Raw genomic sequence first — 23,552 nt, 5'->3', positions numbered from 1 at the left:
AAGGGTGCCACGATTAAATCATGTTCATTCAACAATTTTTTTTTTTTTTTTTGAGTGTAGGCTAACTGTTCGCATTGGCCGGGACATCCTGTTTAGTTATTGACTTCAGTTTTTTTATATTTATTGACTCCAAATTCAGTAAATTTTTTACATATTTTTTTTAATAACTGTCCGACGAAGGCTGTAATGGCAAGCAGAGTCCTCAGCCGTCAAATGTCACTTCACAGCAAAACGTGCTAATCTCGTCATGTCTGTGTTTGGTCAGTTCATTCGTTTTATTCTGATCGGATTTAAATCCTATCGCTCAAACCACTTCAGAAGGTGATCTGGGATGCATTCCAGATGAAACTGGACAGGTCTAATCATTTTTTTAGACAAAATTACTATAAACAAAAAAAATCTGCCCTGCACCTGAAACACCTGTAGGTGCGCTTTTACAGCCAAAATTCTATTAAAAAACATGTTTACTATAAGCATAAAACATGACTGACTAACTTTACAGGCCTGTAGCCAAGGGGGCTTCGAGTGGTTCGGAAGACAAACTGGTTCAGAATTTGGTCCAGAATTTGTCCCATACATGAGCTCATTTGACCTATTTTGACTGCTATGCCATCATAAATGATGAAAATAATCCATCGAAAAAAGGCTTTAAGACCAAACGGAATCCTCTGTCGGCTGTTGCTTGGGTGGGACTATAATCTAAAGGAAGAGAAGTCTTCTTTCACTATGCTGTATTGTTTTTAAACAGAGAAAACATTTTACAGGTAACTTTTATTCTAAATCTTGAACCTTACTTCTGAAATAAAAATGAGCAATAAAAAGATGTGAAGCACCAGAAGCGCACCATATTACATTAATTTGAATATATTTTGGCTATTGTTGATATCCAGGAATTTTCAAATGTACTTTTTTTACCAAAGACGCTAGACAAATTCAGAAGAATTCATTATTATTATTATTATTATTATTATTAGTGTTTTTATTATGTTTTAATTATTATTTTTTATTGAAATGGCCAAATTGTGACTAAGGACAGTCGAATGTGCTGGCCAGTTTGTTTTTTATCCAATGAATGATAGTAGGCTACAGTTTTTTAACTTTAAAACTTTAACAGATTTATATTTTTTCTAATGATATATGATGTAATAAATGAGTATTTTAAAAAAAAATTCTTGTTTTAAATTTTTTATAGCAATTGTTTTAGGAAATATTTTAGTACATCAAAAAGTGTGGTTATGATGACATCTGACTAGCTAATCCAGCAAAAAAGTCACTAAAATGCAGTAGTAAATCTCATAGTTGATTAGAAACTGAGGCGTATAACTGCAAAAAGGTCAACTTTTTGTGGAAAAAAGAACCACCCCTCTCACCACACTGGCTACGGGCCTGATACACTTACTACACTCTCAGAAATAAAGGTACGCAAGCTGTCACTAGGGTGCGGTACCTTTTCAAAAGGTACACATTTGTACTTAAAAGGTCCATATTGGTACCTCAAAAGTATATATTAGTAAACAAATTTTAAGAGGAACACTTTTGTACTTTTTAGTTACTTATTTGTACCCTTAAGGTATTAATATGGACCTTTTAGATACAAATTTGTACCTTTTGAAAAGGTACCACCCCAGTGACAGCTCGCGTACCTTTATTTCTGAGAGTGTATGAAAGTTAATTTGATTGAACCATCATAACACGTTATGTTCATTTTGACTTGGGACAGAAACAATTTTCTTTCAATAAATACAATATTGTATTATAATGTAATACAAAAGATCTTTTTCAAAGTGAAGCTTAAAATGTAAAATATATGTTGTATTGCTAATCTGTTATTTTAATGAAAAATAATTAATGTGTTTAATAAATTTATTTAATGAGTTATAAATTCAACTCTGTTTAGTCTAATGGAGTTAAACTTATTTTTCATCCCCCAAAAATCCAAACATTTATTTATTTATTTATTTATTAGGTTCAATAACAAAAACAAAATAAGTTCATTAGATATGTGGAAGTCACCATTTGAGATGAATCAAAAAAGGTATTTTATAATTGCCCTAAGACAAGAAGGAGCATTTAAACAACGCTTACAACATGCTCATAGACAATACTACAGTAAAATGTATCATGACACTACAAACGACATGAAATAGTCATGTTATATTATTCAGATTAGGTTATGAAAAGCAGACATTTCTGACAGAGGCTGAGACTTGAAAGCTTATTAATGCGAGCTGGTTAATGTCAGCAGCTTCAGATACAAACACTAACTGTGTTTTCAGTCCTTCAGCTGCACAAAACACAACCACCTACACACACACATACACAGCACACGGTTTATTGTGTTTAAGTTGAGCTTTCAACCTGTTTGCTTTGCGAGTTTAAACTGTTGCTACTGTGAGTCTTGCCATGTTCTGAGCTGAAGTTACAGTGGAAGACCCTATGTGCAGATCAACTGTCGGTGCACGTCTGTCCTCTAGTGGCCAATCTCAATACAGCATTCTTTCTCCAATGATTTAAATTAGGTGAATATTTAAATAATAATAATAATAATAATAATAATAATAATAATAATAATAATAATAATAATAATAATAATAATTATAATAATAATAATAATAATAATAATAATAATTATAATAATGGGCAACACGGTGGCTCACTGGTTAGCACTGTCGCCTCACAGCAAGAAAGTTGCTGGGTCAGTTGGCGTTTCTGTGTGGAGTTTGCATGCATATATAAATAAATATATATATATATATATATATATATATATATATATATATATATATATATATATATATATATATATATATATATATATATATATATATATGTGTTATATATGTGTTCCCCTTCGTGTGAACGTATGTGTGTGTGTCCGCCATGCTTGCTTTATTAGAGATGTACTAATGCGTTCGATAATACAATTCCTATAAGCAGGGCCGGGTTTACCATGGGCATTGTGAAAATAATAATAAAACTTGCAAAATATTGATGTTAATAAATGTGGTAAATTCAATTATCACTACATAACTGGTGCCCTTATGCTCATGTGAGGCTAAAAATATCACTACCAAAACACTGATGTTATATATCATATCCTGAGCTGCTGCTGTGCTGATGGTCGTGGGGAGTGGAGAACATGAGTCTGATTCCAGCGACGTTCCAGGGACAGATGAGTCTTCGCTGAGGCTATCTTCCTGCCTAAACCACGGCGAATGAAGCTCTGCACAAGACTTTTGGCCAGCGGAGAAATTAAAATGGTCATGCTGAACTGAGTCTGGTTCCCTCAAGGTTTTTTTTCTTCACTCCCATCAGGTGAAGTTTTTTTTCCCTCTCCGCTGTCGCCACTGCCTCGCATGGTTCAGGATTGGTAGAGCTACGCATCGATGAATTGGCACTTCATTGTTTGAACTCTCAGTAATGATAAATCACACTGAACTGAGCTAAACTGAACTGAACTGAACTTAAACACTAAAACCTGAACCACACTGTTCCAGTTACTATGACCATTTATGTGAAGCTGCTTTGACACAATCTACATTGTAAAAGCGCTATACAAATAAAGCTGAATTGAATTGAATTGATGTTAATATGTGATTATTCAATTATCACTACATAGCTGGTGCCCTCGTGTCAGGCTAAAATATCAATATCAATAACAAAATATTGATGTTAATATTTGTCAAATGTAATTATCAGTAGTGATGCAGCAGGAAACAGGTGCTGTTAGTTATCACTTACGATACCGGCCACTTTGTACCCAAGGCTCTCGGCCCTGCCCCACTTGCTTCACTGAGTTAAGACAACTTCACTGTTTAGGTCACGGGTGTCCAAAGTCGGTCCTGGAGGGCCGGTGTCCTGCTGATCTTAGCTCCAACTTGCTTCAACACACCTGCATACCTAGTAAGAGCTTGATTAGCTTGTTCATGTGTGTTTGATTGGGGTTGGAACTAAACTCTCCAGGACACCGGCCCTCCAGGACCGAGTGTGGACATCCCTGATTTAGGCAAGGCAAGGCAAGGCAAGGCAAGTTTATTTATATAGCACATTTCATACACAATGGCAATTCAAAGTGCTTTACATAAACAATAATAAAAGAAACAAGTAAAAAAAATAAATACAAATAATAAAAATGCGTAAAAACAAAACAAAACATAAAAACAGGTAAAATGTGATATGAAAGAATGAAGAAGAAGAGAAAAACATGATAGTGCAATCTGTCGGACGCAGCACAGTGCTCATTCAGTAAAGGCACAGCTAAACAGATGTGTTTTCAGTCTTGATTTGAATGTGCCTAATGTTGGAGCACATCTGATCATTTCTGGAAGTTGATTCCAGCAGCCAGGGGCATAGTGGCTAAAAGCTGATTCACCCTGCTTTGACTGAACTCTTGGAACTTCTAGTTTATATGATCCTAATGATCTGAGTGATCTGTTAGGTTTGTATTCAGTGAGCATATCTGTGATGTATTTAGGTCCTAGGCCATTTAGTGATTTATAGACCAGTAATAAAACTGTATGATTTAGGTGAAGTAAACTTTAACTTTCAAGGCAGCACAAACACTTATTTTTTAAGTTGAAATAACAACATTTTTTACAGTGTGCCTGCACTATAATTAATAAAACTGTATGATTCAGGGAATGGCGAGGCAGTGGCGCAGTAGGAAGTGCTTTCGCCTCACAGCAAGAAGGTTGCTGGGTCGCTGGTTCGCACCTCGGCTCAGTTAGCGTTTCTGTGTGGAGTTTGCATGTTCTCCCTGCCTTCGCGTGGGTTTCCTCCAGGTGCTCCGGTTTCCCCCACAGTCCAAAGACATGTGGTACAGGTGAATTGGGTAGGCTAAATTGTCCGTAGTGTGTGTGGATGTTTCCCAGAGATGGAAGGGCATCCGCTGCGTAAAAACTTGCCTGATAAGTTGGCGGTTCATTCCGCTGTGGCGACCCCGGATTAATAAAGGGACTAAGCTGACAAGAAAATGAATGAATGAATGAATGATTCAGGGAATTAAATGCTGGAAGTAAATGCTGCTATCAAAGTCATTCTCCATCTCCTCAGTGTGAGGGGGTTTGTATTGCCACCAGTGTGCAAATGAACTGTTTTAATGCATGTAATGAAACTACCTTTTTTATTCAAACCCTTCCCTCTGTCCACACGTGAAATTCCCATATCAACACAGCTGGAACACGACGCCTTTTCCTAGCTTTTTTTCTAATCAGAAGTGTGAAAACTTTCAATATCCTTTAATGCATGCAGCATTGTTATGTGCCTGTCGAACACATGAAATTGGATTTTGTTTTGTTTTTTAGCTTAAGAGCCATGTTTGTGTGTTTTACAGAAAAGAGCAGACGCACAGGCCAGTCCAGATGGCAGGGGCTTGGGGGTCAGCCTGCATTGGACTCTGGCTCTAGCAGCCCACTGGGCCCTCACTTCAACTCTGAACATTTCACAGGTCAGTCAGCACATATATAAGCTCATAAAATAAAGGTTTTTATTAGGATTGATGATTTTACGATGAACGTCCCATTAAACTTTCCATTTTTTCCACAAGGAGGAAAAAAAGGTTCTTTAGAGTAGGAATTCTCAACTGGCAGGCCTCAACAATCCTGCAGGCGGGCCACTTGATTGAACTTAAATATCATACTTTAATTATTTAATTTTGTTATTAAATATTTACAGTGTTTCCCAGAGATGGGTTGTGGCTGGAAGGGCATCCGCTGCGTAAAAACTTGCTGGTTCGTTCCGCTGTGGCGCCCCCAGATTAATAAAGGGACTAAGCCGACAACAAAATGAATGAATGAATATGTACGGTGGCCGAGCGAGCTTAAAGTGCTGCAACTTAGGAAAACACATGCAATTACAAAAAACACCAGCAAATTATTTAAAGATCTTCTTCAGTTTGACTGCACACCTGCTGCAAATCTGCACAATGCAATTAAAATTAAAAAACACACTGCATTTCCCACAACACAAAAATTAACCCTACTCAGGGGCGGACTGGCCATCTGGCAATTCTGGCAAATGCCAGAAGGGCCGGACCATTTTTTAAATGTGGGCCGGTCAGTTTTTTTTTTTTTTTAAATATGTATTGTTTTTACTTGCAGGCAGCTTTTATCTCATGCTAGATGTGATAATATGATGATGAGAATAATAATATTAGTAATAATTAAATGATAATAATAAATGTTAAGCATTTGGCCCAATCAGAGATGGGTGCCTGGTTTCGTGCAGCCAGAGACTGTACATTAGGTCATAATTTTTCATTTTTATTCATTAGGTCACCTATAATTGTTTAATAGGCACATATATATTTAAAACAAGAATGAGGCAAAGCCCCTTAACACTGCAGAGAATGACATACAACAGTTATTTGTGAAAAAAATTATGCTAAAGTGTTGCTAATGCTGCATGTCCATTTGTGTGTAAAGGTGTGTGCACATTCACAAGTTACTCTTATCATAAGTAATAGCAGACAAACGGTATAAACAGACAGCACACTGACTCGGCAAGATGCACAGATTATTTTTTATTTAGTGTTTACAAATGCATACATTTGTTATAAACGGGTTGTTTTTGTTTAAGTCACATACATTAGGTGTTTAAATATCTATTACGTATGGAAATGTGTGGGTTTATGGGTGGGGCTGTGTCGGTGTGGTAGTGGGCTGCTGTGGCTACATTGCCAGGGCTGAATTTTTTTCCCAGTCCGCCCCTGACCCTACTGTTACTCTAAAATCTGCTAACACCTTTTATCCACTGGGGTCAATTTGACCCCAGCAATTTAAAACCTCCAAAATAAGAATTATTATTATTATTATTTTTATTTTTATTTTTTGCCAAAAGTTTAGTGTCAGGTAATTGATGTCTTTGTTTACTACTTCACAACACTCTGAAATACATCACCAACCCCTGTCTATGGTAAGCAAGGGTGATGGCATCCAGCAGGGCCAACCTGTTTAGATACGGCACTTCCCTTCTGCCGACCACCTTAACAGACGAAGAGCTCAGATGATTTAAAGCTCTGAGTGCAGTCCACATAGATTTGCAAGGTCGAATATTGATATGCTGCATCTCTTTTGTTTAAAGGTAACTGTGTAGTTACTAATGCAGTGAAAATCTATTTGCTAACTGCAATCACACATGAACACAATACTGCCTTTACTGACTTTACATTTTTGTGCAATAGTGATGGGCAGTTCGGATCATTTTACTGACTCTTGAACTTTGAGTCTCGTTCATCGAGATGAACAAATCTTTTTGAGTCATTTGGTTCATTTGGTTCAATTAGCCTAAATATTATTAAAATGTTACGAATTGCTTCCAAACACATCTACAAGTAGCCCAAAAGGTTGATCACATGACAAATAGAAAGAGAAAATAATAATTCAATGTTTACCTGCTCTTTTGTCTTTAAAGGTATTGTTGTCTCTTTGCTTAGCTCACTTTTTCATGTCTTCAAATGTCAGTGGTTTGTTCACGTTACATTGATAGTCACATATAATCTTAACCAAAGTACACAGTCTGAGTCGATAGGAGCCATGATAATTAGTTCATCTTTCGAGTCTTCTGGTTCTTGAGTCGTTCGTTCATCACGTGACAGAATGACTCAATCCCGAGGACTTAAGAGATGAACGGATCAATTCTTTTTCCGGCTCTAAACGCATATGATTGACCTGTGATGAACGAATGACTCAAACCCGAAAGAGGACTCGAGAGATGAACGGATCAATTCTTTTTCCGGCTCTGAATGCATATGATTGGCCCGTGATGAACGAATGACTCAGACCCAATAGAGGACTCGAGAGTTGAACAGATTAATTCTTTTTCCCGCTCTGAACGCATATGATTGGCTTCTGCCTTTCCGCGATGAACGACTCAAAAGACTTGAAATGAACGATACCACCTACACAAATGTGCGCACGCGCGGATGAACGAATGACTCCCTGAGAGGACTCGTAATTCCCAAGTCATATTGAAGATTCGTTCAAAATTAACAAATCGTTCAAGAACGACCCATCACTACTGCGCACTGAGCTATGTTTTTGTGAACTGAACATTGTATTAGTTCATGAAACACGGTTATTTTCTGTAAATTGAAACAGTTCTATAAAACTTCCGTTTTTTTACGAAAAAAATTTCTGGCAACCACAGCTGCCGGAATTTTTCTGTAAGTTTAACTGATTTTTTTAACACTCTCAGAGTGTTGATAATGTTAACTCTTTCAAAAGTGTTATTTTAACACTTTTATATTGGTTCCTATATAAACTCTAAGGGAGTGTCAATTTTAACTCTAAGGTAGCTAAATCTACTATCTAAAATTTGCAGTGTGTGTTTTTTAATAAGAGGCTTAATGACAACTAGATTAAAATTTTATTTAAAAAAATAAACAAATAAATGTATAAATGCCTAGGACAAAGAAAAATAGACAATACATTGTGAAATTTCCAAAGATGACATACTTCCATGCATGACGTGACTTCAATATGAACAGTTCTGTATTTCTGCTGAAATTTTAAGCAGTCAGGGATACTGTGCAGGCCACTTCACTAATAGAAAGCAAGCTGTTTCTAACAAACTGGAGAATTAATTTTCCATTTTGCTGATTATCTGAGGTGTGTCTGTTTCTGCAGGACTAGTGCCCATGAGGTCGTTGACGCTGGTCCTGCTCATCCTGATCAGCATTCAGGCTGCACTCATTATGGGAGGCCACACCCAGGCACAGGCGTCAGCCAATCAGCACGCGGCAACACAAAACTCACCCAGGCTTTACAGCCAATCAAAAGAGGACTTGCACTATGACGAACTAATTCCCACCGTGGACCCCAAACTCTTCAACAAGCGCCGCTACCGCTCACCTCGTGTAGTGTTTAGTGATGTGATCACTGCTGAAAAAGAAATGGGAACCCCCAGGCGTCCACGCATCCGACGGAAGGCAAACGACTTCCTGCATCGTGGTGAGTACTCGGTGTGTGACAGCGAAGAGCACTGGGTTGGCAACCTGACCCATGCCACAGACTTAGGGGGCAATGAAGTCATGGTGCTACCACATTTTCGCATCAACAACGTTGTAAAGAAGCAGCTCTTCTACGAGACCACATGTCGTGTGAAGAAACCTATTGGCGCCCCTAAGCCCGGTCAAGGAGCCAGTGGCGTTAAAGCAGGAACCTCTAGCTGTCGTGGCATTGACAGCAAGCACTGGAACTCTTACTGCACCAACACACACACCTATGTGCGGGCGCTAACGTCCTACAAAAACCAGATCGCCTGGAGGTTCATCCGAATCAACGCCGCATGCGTCTGTGTGCTCAGCCGTAACTCCTGGAGGCATGGACTGAAGTATTGACTGCTATCTCAGCAATCCAATGCAGCCTCCTGTTGAAAGTCCCTTTCACCCATCATTATTATCATCTGTACTGCCAACGCCACTGAGTCCCCACCCTTTACCTGTATTCTTTATGACATCGCAACCTAGGACCCTTCTACCCTACCTCACTCTGTAAATTATTGGTCAATTTAAGTTATGAGGACTGCATGACATATTTATATAGTTTATATAATCAGAATATAAATATTATATATATATATATATATATATATATATATATATATATATATAYAYATATATATATATATATATATATATATATATATATATATATATATATATATATATATATATATATATATATAAACATACATACAGGGTTGCCCATTTATATGGATACATCTTAGTAAAATGAGAATGGTTGGTGATATTAACGTCCTGTATGTGGTACATTAGTATATGTGAGGGGGGAAACTTTTCAAGATTGGTGGTGACCATGGTGGCCATTTTGAAGTCGGCCATCTTGGATCCAACTTTTGCTTTTTCAATCGGAAGAGGGTCATGTGACACATCGAACTGATTGGAAATTTCACAAGAAAATCAATGGTGTGCTTGATTTTAACGTAACTTTATTCTTTCATGAGTTATTTACAAGTTTCTGACCACTTATAAAATGTGTTCAATGTGCTGCCCATTGTGTTGGATTGTCAATGCAAGCCTCTTCTCCCACTCTTCACACACTGATAGCAACACCGCAGGAGAAATGCCAGCACAGGCTTCCAGAATCCAGTTTCAGGTGCTGCACATCTTGTATCTTCATACCATTGACAACAAAGATAGTCGGGCCATTCTTCATCAGTGGAAACCTCAAGGCCACTTGTCTATGGCAGGGGTGGCCAACCCTGTTCCTGGAGAGCCACCTTCCTGCAGATTTTAGTTGCAACCCATATCAAGCACACCTGCCTGTAATTATCACGTGGTGTTCAGGTCCTAATTAATTGGTTCAGGTGTGTTTGATATAGGTAGCAACTGAAATCTGCAGGAAGGTGGCTTCAAGAACAGGGTTGGCCACCCCTGGTCTATGGTGTGAAGATACGCCATTGTTTTTCTTGTGAAATTCCCAATAATTTTGATGTGTCACATGACTGTCTTCCTATTAAAACAACAAAAGTTGGATCCAAGATGGCCGACTTCAAAATGGCCACCATGGTCACCACCCAACTTGAAAGGTTTGCCCCCTCACATATACTAATGTGCCACAAACAGGACGTTATTATCACCAACTAATCCCATTTTTAAGGTGTATCCATATAAAGGCCCTCCCTGTGTATGTGTGTATATATATATATATATATATATATATATATATATATATATATGTGTGTGTGTGTGTGTGTGTGTGTGTGTGTGTGTGTGAGTGAGAGAGAGTACGTGTGTGTATATATGTGTGTGTGTGTGTGTATGTGTGTGTATACTGTATACATAAAGCAAGCTTTTGTTGTGTTGTTGATGCTCTTATTTATTAAACACCCCACTTCTGTATGTCAATGGAAGACTTCTTCTGTCGTAATCTCATATCAGTATTTAATTAAAACGTTTCTTTTATTGTTATGAACTCTAAACATGGGAAAGCATTGTTTACACTTTATTTGAGATGTCCTTGTTACAGTGTAACTGTTCCTTTAACTACTAAATAATATGAATTATATTATTAATTAAATAACTCCTTCAAACTAATGTGATTTCAAATATGACCCAACTTTACATACTTGTCAGAACATTCAGCACACATCAGTATGTTAAATAAATATATATATTTTTTAATAATTATGAAATTATATATGAAAATACAGTTATGGAAGATGAAGATGGTATGAATATAACCAAAAGAGTGTGTGGTTTTGTTGGGTTAGGGATGCGTTTGTTTTGGTGCTTTCAAATGTCAACATTGTATCACAAAATTCATTTTTAATTTGGTGGCATATTGTCTTTTAAAGTCCTGTTTTGCATGCACACAGTATGTACAACCCTCAATCAGAAAAATCTGGGACAGCATGGGAAAAAAAAAAAAAAGGTTTCAACTTTTGGCTTGTACTTATAGTACTTATACTTGTATAACTTACTTGGTAATAACTACTTGCACTAAACCTACTCATGAATCAAACCTTAACATTTTTATTAAAGAGTTGTTAGGTGTAAAAAATGTAATTATAAAAAATAATAAATAAAAAAAGATGAAAATGCTATTGAAAAAATGAATAAAATGTAATAATTATATAATTATTATCTAATAAAACTATAAAACTTAGCATTAATAATAATAGCATGATTATTATTACTGTTAACAATACTAGTAGTAGTAGTAGTAGTAATAATAATATTAATAATAATAATACATATAGCTGCAAGCAGCGATTAAGGGGCCAAGCACTTCATAGACAGAATGAGCAAAGCAGTCCAAAGCCAGATTGAGCAAAGCATAACCCGCGATTTCATTCATTAATTAATTCATTTTCTTGTTGGCTTAGTCCCTTTTTTAATCCAGGGTCGCCACAGCGGAATGAACCGATAACTTATCCTGCAAGTTTTTATGCAGCGGATGCCTTTCCAGCCGCAACCCATATCTGTGGAACATCCACACACATTCAGAAAAATTGACAATTTAGCCTACCCAATTCACCTGTACCGCATGTCATTGGACTGTGGGGGAAGCTGGAGCACACGGAGGAAACCCAGGCGAACGCAGGGAGAACATGCAAACTCCATACAGAAACGCCAACTGAGCCGAAACTCAAACCAGCGACCCAGCGACCTTCTTGCTGTGAGGCGACAGCACTACTGTGCCACTGCTTCATCTCCCGCTATTTCAGTGTTGTTGTTTTTTCTAGGGTATTGTGGTTTTTTTATTTAACAGATGAAGATTAGTTCTGTTACAACTTTTCTCTATCACTTTGGTCCATTTCTCAGATCCTGTACAATCTTCAGATTAGAGTGTTACTTATGTAAAAATGTATTGACAGGTTTTCCAGAAAAATCATCTGGCTTGAAGCATACAAAAGGAACAATGAATCACCAGGTTATGTTTTTGTGTTGGTAATTGTCACTAACACACACACACATTTGTATTTTAAACATTAAATGAAAGTAAAAAAAAATAAATTATTTTGATTTTATCAACAGGGATAGGCACAGCCAATCACAATGTTCATATGTGTTTGGGGGGGCGGTGCAACTCGACAAGAGACTAGATTTAACCCTTTCGGCATGTTAATATTGACAGGATTTTTTTAAGTGAATGAAATTATTGGTGGGGACATTTTAATAGTTGATGGTAATCTACGCCCCTGGCTAGCACTTCCGTTTTTTTTTTCTGCCACCTCGATGTGCGCGCATCCTGAATGTTTACAAACATGGTAATTTGTCTATATGATTTTCTTTTTGTAATTAAAAATATTGATATTTTTTTCCCTTACGTTGAGAACATGTTTTTTTAATCGCAAAACAAATCATTTACATCAAAAGAAAATGTATTAATCTTATTATTTTCTTAACAATAAAAAATATGCAAATGAAATAAAAATATATAAATATGATAAATGAAATATATACAAATGTAAATTTGCAAACCGAAAATGTTATATTTTTCTCACTGAATTGCAGCATTATTCTGAGAACTAAATTGCACAATCTCTTCCTTTAAGTGTTTATATATATATATATATATATATATATATATATATATATATATATATATATATATATATATATATATATATATATATGCACAAAACTTAAGAGGAATGCACAAAACATTCATAGTACATTACAATATATATATATATATATATATATATATATATATATATATATATATATATATATATATATATATATATATATATATATATATATTGTAATGTACTATGAATGTTTTGTGCATTCCTCTTAACAAAAAAAGGAGACCCACGACTACAAAACTACAACTCCCATGAGCACCCAGGTTTGTACACTACTTCCGGTAGCGTGTTTTTCTGCGCCCATCGGTTGTCGAGACGGAAGGTGGGAAGATTAAAGATTATAGTTTGTTCAAATATTACATTTAATAATAAATCAAACTCACATTATAGTTAATTTTGATACCACAGACAATGTCCAAATGTTGAACTGCATTCGTAACTAAATTTAGCCACGTGATATCACCCTTGTTTACGTGTTTAAAATGAGTAGAAGTTTCTCGTGTTTTGACTTCTTCAGCATGACTATATTTTGTGACAGATTATCGCTGTTTTTTATGTTCACGTATCACATTATTTATTAGCGTCATGTAATTTTTACAGCAGCAGCTGCTCCTGTACTTTTAGTTATATTTTTTGCTTGCGCTTTTATCCCAGAAACATTACGTCACATTTAAACAAACACATACTCAGTAAATATTTACAGCCAAACTGCATTGAATACTTTACTATCAGCTGGACATTCTTCCAGATGTTGAAGTCTTCTCTGTTACAATGTCTTAGTGTGGTTTAATGCTGTGGCGATGCCCTTGGAGGTGACATGGCCCTTCCCACAATGCCCCCGCCTGGGCTGGAGAATATCCAGCCGAGTGGTCATGGGAATGGTGGGCTCATACAGTTACCTTTGGACCAGTAAGTGAAATCTTCCTCTGTTTATATTTTGAATTATTAGTAGTAAATTAAAATGCCCCGTGAAAATTAAATATATTTAGATAGTTTCAGTCGTTTAGTTTTAAGGATATCAGTCAGATCAGTGTTTCTCAACCATGCTCCTGGAGGACCACCAACACTGCATGTTTTAGATGTCTCCTTTGTCTGTCATACTTATTACTGTTCATGCGGTTCTTGCTAAAAATCTAAATCAGGTGTGTTTGGTTAAGAAGACATGGAAAACAAGCAGAGCTGGTGGTCCTCCAGGAACATGGCTGAGAAACACTATTAGATAGCATGCTCAAAAAGTGACAAAATTCGCAGTTAGAAAATATAAAACTGGTATAAATATCTAAAACTTTCCATTTGTCACTTCTTGTCACACCTCTTTTCACATCACCACGTTTAAGTTTCTCATTAAATCTTGACCAATCAAATACTCTCCAGTGTCCCACCCCCTTCAAAACACTTTTCATTTGCTTCACCTGAACCACTCTCATTGGCAGAACTGTGATGAAAAACAAAACTCTATTGGCTGTTTTTTGTGAAAGGGGAGGAGCTACACTATGTTTCACTCTTTTTTTTTTATTTTTAAGTTGAGATTATTTTAAACATTGTATAAAACAATGCACTTTTCAAAGCACTTTATGGGACCTTTAAAACAGATGCTGCTTAATGGCCTTCTCATAATTTATCTGATTCCAGAGTATTTTAACTCGCTGATGGTGCACAACCAGGACGTCTTGTTGAACCTGGTTGATGAGCGTCCTCAGGACACACCCCTTATCACAGTATGCAATCATCAGTCCTGTATGGATGATCCACACATCTGGGGTAGGCGGAGCCTCAGGTGCATGTGTTTGAGTAACAAGCAATTTCTCCAACAACAACAACAACAATCACTTTTAACACAATTGAGGCCACAGGCTTTACAGTAGAAACTATAAATGCAGTCATGCTGTTTTTGTATGCTCTGATATCAGGAGTCCTTAAGTTCCGGCAGTTGTGGAACCTTAACAAGATGAGATGGTGAGTTAGTGAAGGCAGAATTTGGAGACTTGTGTAAAGGCGATGCAGTTCACGTAATATCATTTGTTACCTGCCTGTGCTTAGGACACCTACTGCCTCTGATATCTGTTTCACAAGAGAATTTCACTCCAGTTTCTTCAGCAGAGGGAAATGTGTACCTGTTGTTAGAGGTAACTTTATCTAATGCCATATGATTTAATTTCCCAGATCATAGTTTTTAAAATGTCTTAAAGGGTCACGAAACACCAAAACACATTTTTTGAGCTGTTGACAGTCGTATATGTGTCCCACACTGCTAAAAACACTATTAGGACACCTATATTTCACTAAAAAGTGTAAATTGGTTGTTTTTGCGTTATTTCAAGCAAATTCGTACTTCCGGTTTGAAACGAATTTTTGAAGCTGCGTCACGGTCATGACATAATAGCGTGTATTCCAGCGTGCAGACTGGACGTCTGTGCCAGAGTGTGTCTTATTACGTCTTACAGTGTGATGCGTTAATGCATGAGTAAAGCTTGGTTCAAACCAATCAGCGCGCTCTATTGTGCAACTTCATTAATATTCATTAGTCACAGTGTTTTCACGACAGAGACGCCACGTTGTGTTGGCAAAACAAGCGTGAAGTGTTGCTTTTATAGTTTGCTGCCGTTAAGTTTTGTTTTCATTTTCTCTCTGTGAGAGCACAGCTGGAGTCACGTGTGGATTAACAGTGTACGCGACGCTCGACAACAATAACTTACGTGTCTAAGGAGGATTATTGTTTACCTGAGAGCTGTTCTCATCTCCAAACGCTGAGATCTGGATTCGCTTGTAGTATTCTCTTCATAAAGACGCAGCTCTAGTTACTGGTGATTGTCCTGTCTCTACAGATTTGGTAAGTGAGCCACCAGTGCTCTTTGTTTATTCAGTTTGTTCATATCGAACTAAGTTAACTATTGCACCGAGTATAAACACGTTAGCATCACAACCAAACTTTAACCTCGTGTAGGGTTTTTACCGCATTTTGTGACCGGAATAACACACGCGGCTTTCTGACGCTACCTGCCGTGTGCATCTAAGTTTCCTGGAAATGCTGAGGGTTTTTTTTCTCTCATTCGCCGTGCGTTATCAAACATTGCATGAAAAATACACGCTTAGAGCAGCTCCTCGAATCAAATATCTCGTTTGTCGCGAGGGGCATGAATGAATTCCCTAAATGAAAGAGCCAAACTGCAGTTAAAGTCCACCATTTAATAATTTGGCAAATAATTCGACTACACATGTCCATGTAGGTTAAACACCATCACTTTCTCCTGTCTGTGTATTTTGACTCTGAAACTCGACGTGCCCAAATAGACACTCCCACACCCTCCCACTTTAGTTCCTCCGACACTCCCCCCTAAACAGAGCTGGACACGCCCACTTTTCTGACTTTTTCCAAAGTAGAGGTGTGAAAACACCCTGCTGAAACGAGGGGGTTTCATGGCCCTTTAAGTAATCACAATTTAGTCAGTATTTATCATTACTGAAAATTGAAGTCTATAATGCAGTCTACATGTATGACATTAGACTTGCAAAAGCTGGGTTTGATTACAGGAGTTTTAGCTATATTTCCATCTCCAGAGAATCCTGGATGAAATCTTGTCCAAAACTACTGATTGGTTCGATTTTAGGTGCAGATTATTTAGTAGGGATGTAACAATATTGTAATTACCGTCATATCGCAATAGTAATTTTTTTTAAATATTACCGTAGTCGCATTACTCAATAAAACTATATTTCTGAGAAAAGTTTGCTTAGGCGAATGAAGCGAACGGGAGGTAGCGGGAACTACAATTCCCATCAGCCTAGGCGTGGCCATCATCCTTTGCGGTCTGTTGTCGCTACAGATTTAGTAATGCGGAAATGGAGTGTGCTGCTAGTAGCGGGGAAGAACAAGAGCTGGAAATGATCGAACCTAAAGCGGGTTTTAAATCAGATGCGTGGAAGCATTTCGGTTTCTTTCTAAAAAGATATGAAAAAGGAGAAAAGGTGACAGACAAAGAAAAAAACAGTATGCAGGCACTGCCAGACTGTGGTGAAATATAAGTTGGGGAATACAACTAAAAACAGTCGTGGGGACTGCAGAACTCAGCACACTTGTTAGATTGATGCAGACATTGACTTGTACCGCAAAAAGACCTCTATCTCACTCATGGCTTGTCCTCTCAAGTGGTGGAAAGACAATGCACAACGTTACCCACTGCTGTCAACCTTGGCTAAATCATATCTCTCTGTCCCAGAAACCTCAGTCCCAAATGAGAGGCTTTTTTTTCTGTTGCAGGGGACATTGTAAATGCCCAGAGATCCCAGCTTTTACCAGATTATAGTTATATGATAAATTAACACTTTTGGCACTTTTTTCAAGTCTTTTCATTAGATTTGTTTTTCCTGTAAATTATTCAATAAATACCGTACCGTGCCATTCATACCGAGGTTTTGTGAAATTCTGATACTGTTACATCCCTATTCTTTAGTAATGCGAGCCATTTAAGGATAGAATCAGCAATCTTTTAGGACACAAATCAGAGCTTCCCTGATCATATCAAACTTGTTTAATATTTAGGACTTTAAACCATGCTGAAATCAAAGCTGTTCTACCCTATTCCGCATCACCAAAGCCAAGAACTGGAGAGAATCATGCTGGTTTTAATAAATAAAAATAAGCTATATCATTTTTAAATACTCCTTATTTTTATCAGCCACATTTATAGTTATTTTTATTCCGGCGTGCAGATATTTTACACATGTACTGTTACTGTAGCAGCCAGTACTAAAACGTTACCAGTTATCTCCATAAACCAAAGTGATTAAACATTTTAAACTTTGTTTTTTGAAAAAACTATTGTAATAAGGATAGTAATAATTTTATATGTTTTATATGTAATAATTTATTCAATATAAAATTATTAGGCCCACGTCTAGTCTTATAACCTAGAAAGAGTAGGCTAAAAGATTCTATTTTTTACAGAGAGCGATAACTGCAGACCAGGGTTTATGTTGCATGAATTATATTTTATAAATTATCTTTTTCTACACGGTATTTGGCTTATCATCTTAAGGCTCAAGGTTTTTTTTTACATGCATTTTTTATTTCCCTTTGCTGTTTGGGCTTATTGGAACTCAATTAGAATAAATATCCAAGTATCATCTTTTGAAATGATTTACTTTTAGAGAAAAATGATGTCCATATATGTGGACTTGTGGTCCAAATTTACATAAAACACTTTTTCCCGATTTGTTTTTAATGCATATTTTATATATATATATATATATATATATATATATATATATATATATATATATATATATATATATATATATATATATATATATATGTATGTATATATAATATTTATTATTATTATTATTATTATTTTATTTGTATTTTTTTCATGCTTTGTCTTTCGGAGAGTAAAAACAACATTTTTGTTCCCATTTGAACAGTTAAAAAAAGGGTTTAGGACATTTCATATGCTGCAAAACAGTTGCAGGGTAAAACTGTATGTCTCAAACAAAATATAAAACATTCAAAGTATTTTAAATAGCCACTTAAGAGCTAAAAATGTGCTGTCAATATATGAGGACACTCAGACACTAGGAGGTTATTTTATGTGCAACAAGTAACAATTTTGCTTTTGAACATAGCTATCTAATTTCTATTGCCAGTCAAAGACAACCAGCCATTGCAGCAAAATGGCAAGATTTAAATGGACATATTGCGCATATCAACACACAACATTTCTTCATTCTGCATTCTAGTATCGCCGGCTCGCGCCCTGCTCAGACCTTTGGCGTTACATGCACATAAACTGTCTTTTGACGAATAGATGATGTTACACATTCTTGAATATTTTTGAACACAGTATTGACTATTTTGTAAGTAAAACCTGGAAATTGAAAGTGACTTATTGAATTTACAAGTACGAAAACGTGTTTGAAATGTTTTTAGTTGAAATGTTCACAGCTTAAATAAACAGCTGTGGTAAATTCCAGGACCTAAAAACACAAACCCTGCAATTTAAGTTAAAAATGCAAGAACTTGTTAATACGGTGCATTATTTTTTTCAGGTCGTGCTATTCAACAAGCTTTTTAATTCAATACTTTTGCCATTGATTTTGTTCCATAATTTATGACCCAGATGTGTAGCCTATAAACAAAATGCTTAAACAATAAATTGTGCTTTTGAAAAATGTAAATAGTATATACAGTATTTTCTGTTGGCTGTGTTTATGATATGGGATAATTTTTTTCACGCTGTAGGCAGTGCAACAGGTAACAATTTTGCTTTTGAACTAGATAGCCAGCGCACAGCGCATCCTGGCATTATGTAGATATTATTAGCTTATTATTATTATTATTATTATTTTTTTATTATTATTATTGGACATTTGTTTGGGGGTAATGTGCTCTTTTCAACAAGCACCATTTTTTTATTCTGCATGCTATTTGCTATCTGCATGTGTGCGAGAGAGCAATGAACTAAGAAAACTGAACAGACGATAAATAATATGCGTGTGTATATACCCCATTTATTTAAGTTTATAACCATCGGTAACAGCTACGCAAACAGGGACGTATTTTGAGTGCATGCGAGTGCAGTGGTTTGCACAAGGTGGCAGTTGCTCAAATATTGTAAATAAATGTATTATTTTAAAATATTATAAGCATATAATAAATAATAATTCTTAATCAAGCATGTTATTCTGCGATCAGGTGATGTGCTCCATCAGGAACGATAATCTTAGTAATATCTTACAGTGTGTGCTGTGTTATGGTTTTTATATCGTGTAGTGTGTTGTTCACATTTAAGATTTGAGGTAATAAAATCACAGAAGATTCTCCTTATGAAATTTTCAAATTAAGGATTTTAAAACTCTTGTAGTCTGAGCCCGGCTTAAGATTTCTCATGGCTTGATTGATTTGCTGTTGTCCTCATTTGTATGTTGCTTTGGATAAAAAACAAAATCTGGAAAATAATGAAATGTAAATGTAAACAGGCCATCTGTCCTCTGTTTTTTAGGTGATGGAGTATATCAGAAAGGAATGGATTTCCTTTTGGAAAGGCTGAATCAAGGGGAATGGATACACATATTTCCGGAGGGTATAGACAGGCAAACTCATGTTTTTTTGGCCTTAAAATTACATATAAATAAATTATATATATATGATAATTATATATATATGATAAATATATATATATATATATATATATATATATATATATATATATATATATATATATATATAAATATATATATATACATATGTATATATACATATATACATATATATATATATATATATATATATATATATATATATATATATATATATATATATATTCTCCTTATAGGTAGAGTTAACATGTCTGGAGAGTTCATGAGGATAAAATGGGGTAAGATGGTTTTGCTCTAATAATAAGATGCTACTTGTTTGCCCTTTTGATAAGGGCAATCAAGTAAATTTTTTATTTTTAATTTTTTTAAGGAATTGGACGTTTGATTGCAGAATGTTCTCTTCACCCAATAATTTTACCTATGTGGCATATAGGTAAGTTGTGCAGGCGCTTTTGAATGACATGACATGCAGCTATAATGCATAACTTAATGAATTTATATTAGTGCAACTTTCTTATGAGGGCCAAAAGCATCACTTTAACACTTGGCGGAATGAACCGCCAACTTATCCAGCACATTTTTACGCAGCGGATGCCCTTCCAGCCACAACCCATCTCTGGGAAACATCCACACACACACACTCATACACTATGGACAATTTAGCCTACCCAATTCACCTGTACCGCATGTCTTTGGACTGTGGGGGAAACCGGTGCACCCGGAAACCCACGCGAACGCAGGGAGAACATGCAAAGTCAATACAGAACACCAACTGAGCCGGGGATCGAACCAGTGACCTTCTTGCTGTGAGGCGACAGCACTATCTACTGCGCCACTGCATCGCCCTGAACTCTTCATATTTGGCAGCTAATAATAAATATATGCTTTATATGCAATTAAAAAAAACATGAACAAATTAGGAAAATATCTTTATTGGTTTGACAGCGAACGCTTTGCAAATCTTCACAAACACATAAAAGAAAAAGAAAAAAAACGTGCTGCAAATGATCAAATAGCACAGAACAGAAATATGTCAAGGGGGCCCAAAAGCATGACAAACCCAGCTATGTAGGTTTTAGTTATTTAGGCAAATACTATACGAAAGACAAGGGAATGGTGCTATCAGGATGCTAAATAAAACAAAAAGCTCAAAAGATCACCTACAACTTCACTGAGCAGTGATCACGGCACAATAAACAAATCCCAGCCAAGTCCGTCATGTTTTTGGGTCCCCTTGAAACGTTTTCATTGTGTTCTGTGCTATTTGCTTGTGTTGTGAGAAATTGCAGCCAAATTTCTTGCCACGTTTGCCAGAGTACCCAGGGGGTCTTAAAAGCATTGAAAAAGTCTTAAATTTGATCTCAAATTAAGGCCTTAATAGACTTGTGTATGGGGAATTCACAGTTTTAACCCAAAGAATGACCAGTCTGTCAGATGAAGAAGAGCCAGAGTCAGAGATTCAAATAAATAAATGAAGTTTACTGATGATAGTTTGATGATAGCCAGCTTCAACACTCGCAATGAGTTCCTTCATCACTAATTTTTCTCTTGTTCATTGTACTGTTCAATTTCAGGTATGAATGATGTTCTACCAAATGAGACTCCATACATTCCTCGAGTAGGACAGGTTAATACACTTTTATGTTGTTGTTGTCATTGTCACACTTGACAGAATGGTTTTACACTGAGTGTCCTTTCCTTTTGTGTAGCGGATAACTGTTTTAGTAGGAAAACCGTTCACAGTCAGGCATCTGGTCAATGCACTGCGAGCTGAAAACACGAATCCGGTAGGTGGTTGAGTTGACACGTACAAGTTATGCCTATGTAGTTTTGCAGTTGGGTACATAATTGCTGCTCTCCACAGACGGAAATGCGGAAAACAGTGACGGACTATATTCAAGACGAATTTCGCAGTTTGAAAGCCCAGGCAGAGGCTCTTCATCATAGGCTACAGAACCACACATGAAGAAGATCGCAAGATCCCTCATCACAGGGGTAAGAAAGTTCAGTCTTGGAGAGCTGCAGAACTTCCCTTGTCAAACGCAGCTGCATGAGTTAATCAAGGTCTTGAAAGCTACAGGCAGGTACAGTTTAATCCAGACTGGGTCAAAACAAGACTGCAAGACTCCAAGACTGAACTTGCTCACCTGTGCCTCATCATTTTTTTAGCCCATCAGCCAACACCTGCCTTACAACTCAGCTAAAACTCTGAGCAGCGGAAATACACACAGATGACTTCATTTAAAGAGGATTATGCACTCGTTTTAATGAATATTATATCCTTGATAATGTGAACATGGATGTAATGTGGGTGCATCAGATAATCTCCTTAATCATCAATCTGAACATGGTGATTTTGTTTGATAAATCAGTTGTCATTTCTGAATCAATAACTACGGTCACTGATGTGCATGAGCATGATTTACAATGAGAATGCTGAAGCACTAAATATTTTTAAATACAGAGAGAAATACTTTGAATGACAAAACTAGCGGTTTTTGTACTACAGTTTTTATTTTTGATGCGGTGTTTGACGGTATTTAATACAAAATACTGACTGTAAATACAAAACCTTAATCAGTTTTTTTCTCAGGTGTACCTATGCATTTTATATCTGACAACACATTTTGTAATTTTAGCTTGCCAGTGTGGGACAGAGAAAACATATAGTGATGTACTATGATACAAAATCAAAACTACTCCTACATCAACAAAAAGATGCATTGACCTAGACTAAAAAGCAAGTCAAATGTATTATTATTTTGTAAAATACATTTTTAGGAAGAAATACACACCTGAAGCTATTTCTAAAAATGTATAATAAAAATGAAAGCTGGCCAAACTGTGATTTATTTATAAATTATGTGATGAAAATGTGAATGGAATGGACAATGGAAAATCTGAATAAAAGTTTTCTTACTGCTGCTTATCTGTGGGATGAATTGTTGGAGTGAATTGATAAAGCGACCTTTAAAGAAAGCATTCATACTTGATTTTTGATCAATGTCAGCAAATTATTCAATTAGATTAACTTATGATGATTAATTACACTAGTAGCATCAGTACATGAAATATTGTGTGTGTGCGTGCGTTCATGTGTGTGTGTGTGTCTGTGTGTGTGTGTGCATATAGTTATTTTCAACAATTCCTTAAGGATTAAATGTCACACCACCAGAACTAAAAGCTTCACATGAAATCATGACAAAATGACTATAATTTAAAAGTGAAAGTAGAGTTACAATGAGATTTTATTTGTAGATCTCCAGGAAATAGAAAGAAGGTCAAATGATGTCACCAGAGAGATGATTATTTCAACATAATAGATATATATTTACTTCCTTTTCTCCTCTTTAACATTATATATATATATATATATATATATATATATATATATATATATA

General features: G+C 36.1%; 3 protein-coding genes across 11 annotated transcripts in view; 2 read left to right on the top strand and 1 right to left on the bottom strand.

Annotated features, from left to right (window-relative positions):
* Positions 1–9,630, top strand: part of ngfa (nerve growth factor a (beta polypeptide)) — a 46,291-nt gene extending 36,661 nt beyond the window's left edge. Inside the window, exons 2-3 of one of the 3 annotated variants that reach the window (XM_005161919.6) lie at positions 5,333–5,446; positions 8,625–9,630. In XM_005161919.6, coding sequence (XP_005161976.1) covers positions 8,636–9,337 — 702 coding nt within the window. In that variant the 5' untranslated portion in view covers positions 5,333–5,446; positions 8,625–8,635 and the 3' untranslated portion in view covers positions 9,338–9,630. Of the gene's footprint in view, positions 1–5,331; positions 5,447–8,624 lie in introns of those variants that run through there. The other 2 variants (NM_131064.3, XM_009296612.5) reach the window with 2 other exon arrangements.
* zgc:113278 overlaps positions 1–23,552 on the bottom strand; it is an 852,580-nt gene that overhangs the window by 106,343 nt on the left and 722,685 nt on the right. Inside the window, exon 12 of one of the 2 annotated variants that reach the window (XM_073938361.1) lies at positions 9,936–10,059. The exons of the other annotated variant lie outside the window; for it this stretch is intronic. The gene's annotated coding sequence lies outside the window, so the exon portion shown is untranslated. Of the gene's footprint in view, positions 1–9,935; positions 10,060–23,552 lie in introns of those variants that run through there. 2 annotated transcript variants of the gene reach the window in all.
* tafazzin (tafazzin, phospholipid-lysophospholipid transacylase) lies at positions 13,324–23,080 on the top strand. 6 transcript variants are annotated; one of them, XM_009296614.4, is made up of 11 exons: positions 13,324–13,378; positions 13,837–13,965; positions 14,689–14,817; positions 14,967–15,012; positions 15,097–15,182; positions 20,055–20,135; positions 20,388–20,429; positions 20,522–20,584; positions 21,726–21,769; positions 21,861–21,938; positions 22,016–23,080. In XM_009296614.4, the coding sequence occupies exons 2-11, from the start codon at positions 13,857–13,859 to the stop codon at positions 22,115–22,117; spliced, it is 780 nt and encodes a 259-aa protein (XP_009294889.1). In that variant the 5' UTR covers positions 13,324–13,378; positions 13,837–13,856; the 3' UTR covers positions 22,118–23,080.

This window comes from Danio rerio, chromosome 23 (genome assembly GCF_049306965.1).
Source record: "Danio rerio strain Tuebingen ecotype United States chromosome 23, GRCz12tu, whole genome shotgun sequence".
Lineage (NCBI taxonomy): Eukaryota > Metazoa > Chordata > Actinopteri > Cypriniformes > Danionidae > Danio > Danio rerio.
This window is presented reverse-complemented; position numbering and strand designations above follow the sequence as displayed.

Coding starts and splice junctions, on each gene's coding strand:
- tafazzin (XM_009296614.4), top strand. CDS start 13,857: ATGCCCTTGGAGGTGACATGGCCCTTCCCACAATGCCCCCGCCTGGGC. Junction 15,013..15,096: donor AACCTTAACAAGATGAGATG/GTGAGTTAGTGA, acceptor GCCTGTGCTTAG/GACACCTACTGCCTCTGATA. Junction 20,136..20,387: donor GATACACATATTTCCGGAGG/GTATAGACAGGC, acceptor TTCTCCTTATAG/GTAGAGTTAACATGTCTGGA.